Raw genomic sequence first — 11,082 nt, forward strand, 5'->3', positions numbered from 1 at the left:
ATTATTAGGACATTGCCACCCAATGTTCCGAAAATGATTGGTCAAGTTTTATGTAAAAATTACTTTTTTTTAAATTTTTTTAATTTATTTTTTATTTGTATTTTTTTTTTCTAAACTAATGCTCAAAATACACACAAATGTTACTTTTGACACAATTGTTCTGTATTCTGATGCAACATTGCTAAACTAACTAAATGGAATAAATGCATCCATCCATTTTCCATACCGCTTATCCTCACTAGGGTCGCGGGCGCGCTGGAGCCTATCCCAGCTATCTTTGGGCAAGAGGCGGGGTGGATCCTGAACTGGTCAGCCAGCCGATCGCATGGCACATATAAACAGTGTACCAAAAATAAGAGGGGTTTTAACGAAACCAAGCTATATCATGTGGATGTGATCAGGCTCTAATGAATGTCATTGGCAGTGTGCTTACAGCCAGTGCTGTGCAAAACAAGCCGTTTGGTGGTGTCTTGCTGTGAGCTCATTCCCAGCAGTCACAGAATGTTGCAAGCTAATGAAAGAGCCTTGTCATCTTGCCAATGACCTCATCCGACCATCCCAATGCTATTTATTATTTTCTCTAACACTGAAAAAAACAGTGAAGTTGTATATTAAATGCATTATTTAGCTCTTTTAGATTTTTGTTATCAATGGATTTTCATTACTTGTATTACAGAAGGTTCTTGAACATGTAACGAGATATTTAAAAGTGCCCTCACTTGATAGTCTTTTTACGTCCACCTGTAGCACAGCTAACGGAACAGACCTGGGCCTGCGGTCAGGTTCCATTTCAGCCTCTAATGGAGTGAATAGTCAGGTGCCTTCCAGTTCCTGTAGCCCGGCCCTAAGTCACGTCGTCAATGGCGATGTCACGCCCAACTCTACCCCAAGCAACCAACCCTCAGATAGTGATGCAGAGAGTAGGACTCGTGAGTATAAGCTTTACTTTGCACTTTACAGTATATAAACAACCTAAGCGCGTTGAGTATCATATCCATATGTGGCACTATTTTGTGTTACTGAATTCACTGGTGTCTCTGGTGTAACAAATGAATGCATGTTGATGTGTTCAAATTTATGCATATTTAACTTGAGCGCCATTGACTCATAGATTTCCGCTATTCACGACAGGGCCCATGTCCCTAGAGTCCCGAGAATAGTGGGGGAACACTGTACTACTCCAAACAAACAAACTTCCACTGTTATCAGCAAATTGGTTTAATCAATCAAGCATTTTGGATGTAATTTATGAAGTGCTTTCTCTGTGTGTATTTACAATATTTATTGATACTGGGCTGCAGTCAATGGGGAGACCTGTGATACTGTCGCCGAGTCATCATCTGATACAACAGGTGATGTGTTGCCTCAAGCAGAAAACCTCGAGGACTGTACTCTAGATGCCCTTCTGCCAGATTCCGACACAGCACCAAATGGCACATCACAGGCTCCAGTCTTGTCTTCTGCTGCTAAGCAGAGTGATGGTGCGGTTGCCGCTGATGCCGCTACTACTGCTGCCTCCTCCATGCGCACTTCCGCAGCACAGGGTGCCACAGCCATCGCAACGTCCTCATCATCAGTGTCCTCCTCCCCAGCATTGGGAGAAACAAATTTGTCAGCTGACAGTGGGAGCAGTAGTAGCGCTGCAACAGTAACTACGGATGGGGCCAAACCCAGACAGCAGGTCCCTGCAGCTGGAGCCCCAGACCCTCTTCCGCCTGGGTAAAAACAAAAATACTAATACTAAATTTTCAACTAGGATTCAAAATCCAATTCTTTGTCATTAATTACATTATTGTGTCTCACAGGTGGGAGCAGCGAAAAGACCCGCATGGGAGAACATATTATGTAGACCACAACACCAGAACTACTACCTGGGAAAGACCACAGCCACTGCCACCAGGGTGAGCTTGAATTTCTTTCTTGTTCTCCATCCTCAGCCCACTTAAGACATCACAACCATCATACAGTGAAATATAATTTGCCATTTAATTGCAGCAAATTCCCATTCATGCGGCTATAACCGGCCTCCCATTCATATTAAAAAAACAAACAAACAAAAAAAACTTGTAGAAGCCCATAATCTAATTACTAGACTTTCCACCGATCTGATCAGCTTGATTGGTATAGGCCTATAATTAGCATTTTATGCAGATCGGCTTTAATCTCATTCGCCGATCCGATCTCCGCAAAAGACATTTACTCCACGTCGCGGTCGTGTACTGATTCAAAAGCTAGTTTATTTTTAGCCTTGTCACGTGTCTTGTGATGTAGTACTGTAACTATCTGACGGCCAATAAAGTTTTATTTCAATTTTGTCAGTGAAAAAACATTCGGCGGTGTGGGACTTTTTTGCGGTGCCTCAGACAGACAACACGTAATGGCTGGATCAGACTACAAGAAAAATGGTCTCGTCACCGGTGCTCGGGAGTGGCCTGTCTATTCAAGAAGAGCATGCGGTATGTTCACATACTTTTAATACAATACGGCTCGCAAGCAGGTAACATAATGTTATGTAGCCGAGCAAGCTAGTGCTAGCACTAACGTTTATGTAAACGAGCCGGCGTTCTGTCCAGTCATGCTCTAAAGCTTAAGTTAACATCGGTTCGTGCGTGTGATTAAATGTTGACATTGGCACCCAAGTATGTTGACAATGGCGAGCACGGAAGGCGAAGCGCCGATCACAATACACAATCCTATTGGTCGATGTCGTGATGCGCTGTCAGAGAGTTGTCATTGATATGTCACACTACATGGAAGATATAAAAAAAAAAATCAAGCATGCTAGACTTTTCATTTTGGCGTTGTAGGGCTATCATTGGGCCAACTCGTTGGTCGTGGATTATGGCACACTACAAGAAGATTTGTCGTTCACAACAAAATATGTCGGGCCTGATCTGGCAAATAGCCTTTGATAGCTAATCAGGCCAATATCGGGGCCAAAATCCTGTCGTCTGATCTAGGCATAAAAATGGAGGACTGAAAAACTGTTACCTTTGTCTTTGTCTTTTGTCTCTATTAGGTGGGAGCGCCGTGTTGATGACCGGGGAAGGATCTATTACGTGGACCATAACACCCGCACCACCACATGGCAGCGTCCCACAATGGAGTCAGTCCGGAATTTTGAGCAGTGGCAGAGTCAGCGCAGCCAGCTGCAGGGAGCTATGCACCAGTTTAACCAGAGATACCTCTACTCTGTAAGACTATTATCACCCAATTTCTTGCATAAAACCTACTATTGTTCCTCCACCAGTGGAATTACACGTGCCAATAATAAAGAAATCGTATTAATGCAAAAAACTAAATCTTCAGTTGCTCTCTTTGTAAATTAATTTCTCAATAGTGTATGTTAATATTAATTTCTTGTAGTCCAGGTTTGTACTAAAACTAATGATGGATAAATACAAAAGTACTGTTTACACACTGCTTCTATCTTGTCTTACATAGATCAGCCTGTGTCTCTGTCTAGTTACCGTCTTATTTATCAAAAGCCAAACTTTTGGTTGTTTTTCTGTTAGCTTTGCAAGGTTTATATTTCAAAGTCTTTAATTACTGTAGCGATTTCATCTTCCCTGACACTGATTAGCTTACAAAACTAATCAAAAGACAGTCAGAGCAGGGAAGTATTGAGAAGTTGTCAGACACAATGGCTTTCTTAACAGTACACAGTACAATGGCTTTCTTAACACACACAGTTAACACAATAAAATTGAGTTTATTTTTCAATGTTGTTTCTTTATGTGCTATATTTTTTGAATATTATTTCACCAAATTAAATGTTTACAGATGGATGTGTCTACATTTCTCATTTTCAGGCATCCATGATGTCTGCCGAGAACGATCCACTTGGCCCGCTACCTCCTGGTTGGGGTGAGTTCACATTTTTTCATTTGGTAGCTGGATAAAATGCATGTTGTTTTATTGATGTTTACTGATGTAGTTTGTAATAGTTTTACAGCGCATATTCTGAATCTGTCATCAGTGATTTATTGCCGTCGAAATCTTCACTCTGTTATTCCTATTGTTCGGAGATCACTGGAGACAGTCAAATTTGTTTCATTTGTCATTTGAGTCTGCACTGTTGATAATCGGTATACCCCTTGTTTTTAAAGATACTATTGGCTTTTTGCTTTTTTTTTTTTTTTTTAACATCTCCAGAGAGGCGTGTGGACTCCAATGACAGAGTATACTTTGTCAACCACAATACAAAGACAACACAGTGGGAAGACCCCCGAACCCAAGGGTGAGCTCAGACGAAATGGCCAGACAATATATAGGACATATTTTTCCAGCATATTTTACGTCATGTCAGCACACCGGTCTGGTTTGAATATGTGAAATTCCGAAAGGCTTGTCAGCGCCCCCATTTAAAAGTCCATGATGCCCTATAATGACTATTCAATTTAGAGTGTGCGATCACTGCACACAGCTGAAATTTTATGAAAAAGTCTGTGCGCATCAATAAAAAAAAGTGCGCATCAATATACAAACAATTGGCAAATTATTATATGACTTTCAGGTAATCTTGAATCACAACAAAATACAGCAGCTGAAGCTATTCAACAGATCCTAACATTCCTGTTGTCATGCGTCACTCATCAGAGAATGATTTCAAGCCTCGTTCTATCACAAAAGATTTATTTCCGGTAACTCACAATGATGTATTATAAAAACAATTTGTTGATGTGTTTCAGGCTACAGAATGAGGACCCTCTACCTGAGGGTTGGGAGATCCGTTACACAAGGGAAGGTGTTCGATACTTTGTAGATCATAACACCAGAACGACGACATTTAGCGACCCCCGCACTGGAAAGTCCTCTGTGTAAGAATAAAAAAAAAATGCTTACTCATGTATTGTAAATGTTGTCTAAAATCCAAATGTTTAATGACGTTTATTGATAAGCAAGACCTTATTTGTAGGTAATATAATTCGATATGCCATTAATTGATTTGAACTGATTAATATTTAGTGACTTTAGATGGGAAGGGACTCGACTAAATTTTTAGGAAAAAGCCCAGAAACACTAGCACATCTATTTATGTTACAACACATGAGAGAAGAACCTGTTCCATTAATGTAAAAGTAAAATCTACTGCTCAACTTTTCAGCACCAAAGGTCCACAGATTGCATATGAGCGTAGCTTCCGGTGGAAACTTGCTCATTTTCGCTACTTGTGCCAGGTTTGTGTCTTTGATGCTTTATTTTTCAACTTGCCTTTTTAAAGCTACATTGCAATTTCATTTCCTTTTTTTTTTTTGTACCCAGTCGAATGCTCTCCCTAGCCATGTGAAGATCACCGTCTCCAGGCAAACGTTGTTTGAAGACTCATTCCAGCAGGTAAATGGATTGTTGTACTACTGCTTCAGTGTTGTCTGTGCTACAAACGCACACACATTCATAACATACCTAGCATTTTACCAATGCTAATGTTTTTGTTTTTATTGTTTGTGTTTTAGATTATGGCCCTGAAACCTTACGACTTGAGGCGGCGATTGTACGTCATCTTCAGAGGCGAGGAGGGTCTTGATTATGGAGGCTTAGCTCGGTAATACATGAAAATTAATAATATTAGAATGCAAAGCTGCGTTACTAAAACTTGTCTCCTTTGCTTTTTAGTGATCAACAATGAAGTGTTCCCCAACTTTTTACTCCAGTCTCATCCTTTTCTTTATCCCCTCTTTCTCATCAGGGAGTGGTTCTTCTTGTTGTCGCATGAGGTGCTAAATCCCATGTACTGTCTGTTTGAGTACGCTGGCAAAAGCAACTACTGCCTGCAGATCAACCCAGCTTCGGCTATCAACCCAGATCACCTCTCATATTTCTGCTTCATAGGCAGATTTATTGCAATGGTATGCTCACAAAACCCCTCTCTCACTGCAATAATAATGGCTTAAAATGGACAATTGACAGGTATTTTGATATATACGTCTTTTTTTCTAATATATTTTACTATACTGCAAATAGTACATGCTGTTTTTCTTCCCAAGCCAACATATTTTGCAGAAATAGGTTATGAAAGTACCATATGCTGTTTTTGAGACTCCTGGTAAATTTGAAATAGTCCACTTGACGTTAACAAACTTCAAACTCAAAATATTCTGCTTGAAATAAAAAATCTAAATAAAAACACCGGATGATATTGATAGTTTATCAGCAATCAAAAATCATATTATTTTTGGCAGCCAGAGTTTAAAATATAACTTGATATTGAGAGGATATATTCACATCAATTTCCATGCAGAACTCGTTTGGTTACGTGTAATGGTAAAAGCTCTTATAACCAATAAATATAGTTAATTTATGTATTTTTAAGTCTTCTCACAGCATCTAGCAGCTTTAAAAATATATACCTGTATTTTTTTTACTGGCTTGGAATAAAGAGAATTTTGTTGTTGCCATTGGGATTGTGGCTCAGTCATTTTAGCAGTCTGTTGGTGGGCCTGTCCTTACCCACCTCATACTGTGAAGAGGTTTTTTGTATTGCTCATAGCAATTTGCCAGCAACCCACATTATGCCATTTCATTGTGCACAACACAGAACAGTACAGCCAGTGCCAACACAAAAAAGAGCTGTTGAGGCTGGTAGACAAGATTGTAGAAATTAGTTGTGCTACAAACAAGCCAGGGTACCATCAAAATAATGCTGTTTCAAGGTAAAACCCTCGCTTATATCGGGGATAATGTTCTAGCCAACCCCCACAATGAATGAAATCTTCCAAGTAACGACCAATTATTTATTATATGATATGTGCCCTACGATTGGCTGGTGACCACTTCAGGGTGTACCCCGTCTCTCGCCCAAAGATAGCTGGGATAAGCTCCAGCACGTTCAGGACCCTTGTGAAGATAAGCGGTACAGAAAATTGATGGATGGAAGGATGATAATCTAAATTTACACATTTCAATCAATGCAATCAATTCACTGCCAATATGTGATAGTTAAGAGAGGCGTAGATATTTTATTTGTCCACTTGAGGTCAACATCCAAGCACACTACACAAGCACATGCATTTGTGCTTTGCTTGAGTGGCGTCAACAACAACTAATGCGGATATGGTGTGAACAGGTGATTTCCTGAGCTAAGCATTCACACCTTTCCTCACACTGACGGTCCTGCCAATGTAATCCGCTAAAAGCATTATGGGAACCCAGAATTCAATGTGGCGATGTTTCTAATGTGGTACTGTAGTTGTAGAAAATCAATCTAAACGTTGGTCTTTAATTGCATTTGTTACTGTCGATATTGTTACGTGTGTGCATCATCTATTCGTCAGGCTAAGGTTGGTATTTTTTAATGTATTTCGTAAAACTCTGGCTTGTTTTAAACTGACTTTGTCATGTTCGTTGTATCCTCAAGCAAACCTGCAAAAAAAAATCTGTGATGTGCTGAATCCACAATAAATGAACCGCAATATAGCGAGTGTCAGAACAATGAAGATGAATAATAGGCATGGTATACCTTGTTGTTAATTGCTGGGCTTTACAGACAAACAACCATTCACACTCAGTGTTCAGTTAAACCAAGAGGCGAGACTAATACAGGCTCTAGTCTTTACTTCTGTTGAATCTATTTTATTTCCCTGTGCCCTTAGGCACTTTTCCATGGAAAGTTTATCGACACAGGCTTCTCCCTGCCTTTCTACAAACGCATGCTTAATAAGAAGCTCATCCTCAAAGATTTGGAGTCCATCGACCCAGAGTTCTATAACTCACTTATATGGATCAGGTGAATATTTTGTCTGCATCAATATTGTTTGTTGCCACTGTAACAGAGATAGTGGTGGGGGTTGGAGACTGGCCTATTATTCTACAGTACATATGTCTTTTGTTTGGTAGTCTTTTTTTGTTTGCTTGTTTTAAAATAAAACTGTTTCTTCTTAGGGACAACAATATTGAGGAGTGTGGTCTCGAGATGTAACAGAGATAGTGGTGGGGGTTGGAGACTGGGCTATTATTCTACAGTACATATGTATTTTGTTTGGTAGTCTTTTTTTGTTTGCTTGTTTTAAAATAAAACTGTTTCTTCTTAGGGACAACAATATTGAGGAGTGTGGTCTCGAGATGTAACAGAGATAGTGGTGGGGTTGGAGACTGGGCTATTATTCTACAGTACATATGTATTTTGTTTGGTAGTCTTTTTTTGTTTGCTTGTTTTAAAATAAAACTGTTTCTTCTTAGGGACAACAATATTGAGGAGTGTGGTCTCGAGATGTATTTCTCAGTGGACATGGAGATCTTGGGCAAAATCACATCCCATGACCTCAAACCAGATGGCACCAATGTCCTTGTCACTGAGGAGAACAAGGAGGAGTACATCAGGTTCTGGAACTTGTATATGTTTTAGCAGAAATGTGCCCTCCGATATCACTTGGCACACGACATGTTTAAATGTGCCATGTGACTTGCAGTTTAATGGCAGAGTGGAGGTTCTCCCGTGGAGTTGAAGGTCAAACCAAAGCTTTCCTTGATGGTTTTAATGAAGTGGTTCCACTTCAGTGGCTCCAGTATTTCGATGAAAAGGAGCTGGAGGTAAGCTGCATTACTTTTGCTGATGGTGGCAAGGCATGTTTGCCCACATTTATTCCCCGCAAATTTTAGTTAGATGTTTATTTGTTAGAAATGAATTCTGCGAGGCACATGTTTATGTTTCCTCATGGCTTTTTGCATTGCTGAGAAACATTTTTAGGCAAATGTTAAAAGTTTCATTCGTTATCATTAATCAAATGTAATCAAATTGAGATGTCGCTGGAGATACCCACTAGTTAAAACAAACTAAATTCCTCTGATAGAGTGGGTTGGTCAAGCATTAATACTATCATCGAAACATAGGTGCGTACCAAAATGTTGCCCAATTGCAAGTTGAGCAGTGTGAACACAATGACACTCGACTTGGACACATCGTCATTTAATTATTATTCCTGTTCCTAGTCTTGATAATATTACAAACAATTATAACCTTTTACCTCAACTACCGGCGGCACGGTTGGTGACTGGTTAGCACATCTGCCTCACAGTTCTGAGGACCGGGGTTCAAATCCCGGCCCGCCTGTGTGGAGTTTGCATTATTTCCCTGTGCCCTGAGGGGGTTTCCTCCCACATCCCAAAAACATGCATGGTAGGTTGATTGAAGACTCTAAATTGCCCGTAGGTGTGAATGTGAGTGCGAATGTTTGTTTGTTTCTATGTGCCCTGCGATTGGCTGGCAACCAGTTCAGGGTGTACCTTTGCCCGTGTGTGGGAAAAACATAATTTCTGTATTGCGTATGTGTGATCCAGGTGATGCTGTGTGGCATGCAAGAAGTGGACTTACAGGACTGGCAGAGGAACACGGTGTATCGTCACTATACCAGGAACAGTAAACAAATCATTTGGTTCTGGCAGGTACTGTCGCATATAGAAGTGCTCCCATGTAATCCATTGGAATTAACCAGAATTTGAGGGTAATTTAATAGAAGGGTATCATATCCAATCATATATCCAATATTTAGTTTTGTCATGAGCAGACATTCACTCAAAATGGATAGTGCTTCTTGCCCACGTGAGGGCGTTATATATTACCTTATTATATTTTATATTTTATATATTTTTATATTTAATTTTTTTCAAAATACCACAGTATAAGCAGGAAATCCATATTAAGAGTCAAACATAATTTTTTTTTAATTCCTGGTTCATTCCGATTAAACACCATATATTCCTGTTCATTCCCATGAAAGGTTTCCAAATAGAAATTTTTTACAGCCCCTGTGACTGTACAAATGATGGCTGTTTGTCCGCCTCTCTTTCCTCTCTTGCAGCTCGTGAAAGAAGTGGACAACGAAGTGCGTCTGCGCCTCATGCAGTTCGTCACTGGAACCTGCAGGCTTCCTCTGGGCGGCTTCGCTGAGCTCATGGGTCAGCTGGGCCACACAAAGACTTCAAACATCTTATTCTTTAATTACACATTCCCCCCCCCCCCCTTGTACTCTTTGTTTTTCCACTGTAGGAAGTAACGGACCTCAAAAGTTCTGCATTGAGAAGGTTGGGAAGGAAACGTGGCTTCCCAGGAGCCACACATGGTGAGTGAACCGCTTTGGCATTCTTTATTTTTGAGGATCCATTGGAACCTCACAAGTGGTTCCTTGGATTTGAAAACAAATCATGTATAATACAGTGTTCCCCTGTAGATTGGATAATTGGCATCACTTATTTGCTGATTTTTTTTTTTTTTTTTTTTATTTTGTTTTTTCGGCCGGGGAGGACCTATCCTGTTATTTGCTGAAAAACTCAAATATTTGCTGTTTTATGCTTAGGCCATAGCCCTGTCTAATAACCCGTAGCTTTGGCGGAATCTTGGTCAGGCTTGGGCATCGTTTGAATTTGAGCGATTCTGGTTCCAAACGATTCTCTATTCCCAATCTTTTAGGAGGCTGGGTCAAAAACGTTTGCCTGGTTTAAATAAAGGGTGTCCAAATTATGAACATCCATTTTCTTAGCAGCCCGCAGCATAGACTAAAATGGACATTTGGCTCGGGGGTCTTTAGAAACGGTGTCACTATCACACCTATGAACTAAAAGGCAATGTGTGTGGAAATAACCCAACTGACTTAATGTTCATTCATTATTGTTGCAGCTAAATATAGCATTGTTAAAATTAATTTTAACAAAGGTAAGACACACTTTTGTTCGCCGCCGTTGGGCACAAGCACGTCTTCGTGCACGTTCTTCTTCTTTGTTGGTTTTCGCTGCTTCCTCATTGGTTTTTACCACTTCTTATTCAGGGCCAGAAGACTAGGCATAAAAACTGGGAAACAAATTTTTTTTATTTGAAAGATTCCGGGAGAACCGGAACGTTAGTCCCGGTTCTAATCGGTTCTCTATTCTCAATGCCCAACCCTAATCATTTTGTTGTGAGGGGAGGAGCTTTATTTAGTCACGCAAGTAGTGGTTTACCACCGTCTTGTGGCAGTTGTAGGAATGTATAACCCTATTTCGGAATGTCATTAATTAGACAGATTTTCGCTACTCCTGGCAGGCCTCGGTCCCTCCCACAGTAATGTAAATACTAGGCTTTACACGATCAGGATTTTTGGGACCGATCAG

The 11,082-nt window shown here is 40.2% G+C and overlaps 1 protein-coding gene across 14 annotated transcripts in view; it reads left to right on the forward strand.

The window, feature by feature from the left end:
* Nucleotides 1–11,082, forward strand: part of LOC133396798 (NEDD4-like E3 ubiquitin-protein ligase WWP1) — a 30,829-nt gene that overhangs the window by 16,487 nt on the left and 3,260 nt on the right. For 8 of the 14 annotated variants that reach the window (XM_061667024.1, XM_061667017.1, XM_061667021.1 and 5 more), the window contains exons 8-24: nucleotides 748–929; nucleotides 1,302–1,719; nucleotides 1,806–1,901; nucleotides 3,020–3,194; nucleotides 3,813–3,867; nucleotides 4,156–4,240; nucleotides 4,692–4,820; nucleotides 5,108–5,180; nucleotides 5,266–5,337; nucleotides 5,457–5,545; nucleotides 5,690–5,849; nucleotides 7,593–7,726; nucleotides 8,179–8,319; nucleotides 8,409–8,529; nucleotides 9,277–9,381; nucleotides 9,798–9,894; nucleotides 9,986–10,058. In XM_061667024.1, the coding sequence (XP_061523008.1) occupies nucleotides 748–929; nucleotides 1,302–1,719; nucleotides 1,806–1,901; nucleotides 3,020–3,194; nucleotides 3,813–3,867; nucleotides 4,156–4,240; nucleotides 4,692–4,820; nucleotides 5,108–5,180; nucleotides 5,266–5,337; nucleotides 5,457–5,545; nucleotides 5,690–5,849; nucleotides 7,593–7,726; nucleotides 8,179–8,319; nucleotides 8,409–8,529; nucleotides 9,277–9,381; nucleotides 9,798–9,894; nucleotides 9,986–10,058 (2,205 nt within the window). Of the gene's footprint in view, nucleotides 1–747; nucleotides 930–1,301; nucleotides 1,720–1,805; nucleotides 1,902–2,375; nucleotides 2,457–3,019; nucleotides 3,195–3,812; nucleotides 3,868–4,155; nucleotides 4,241–4,691; nucleotides 4,821–5,107; nucleotides 5,181–5,265; nucleotides 5,338–5,456; nucleotides 5,546–5,689; nucleotides 5,850–7,592; nucleotides 7,727–8,178; nucleotides 8,320–8,408; nucleotides 8,530–9,276; nucleotides 9,382–9,797; nucleotides 9,895–9,985; nucleotides 10,059–11,082 lie in introns of those variants that run through there. The other 6 variants (XM_061667028.1, XM_061667025.1, XM_061667026.1 and 3 more) reach the window with 6 other exon arrangements.

The sequence above is a fragment of the Phycodurus eques genome, chromosome 21 (genome assembly GCF_024500275.1).
Source record: "Phycodurus eques isolate BA_2022a chromosome 21, UOR_Pequ_1.1, whole genome shotgun sequence".
Taxonomy (NCBI): Eukaryota; Metazoa; Chordata; class Actinopteri; order Syngnathiformes; family Syngnathidae; genus Phycodurus; species Phycodurus eques.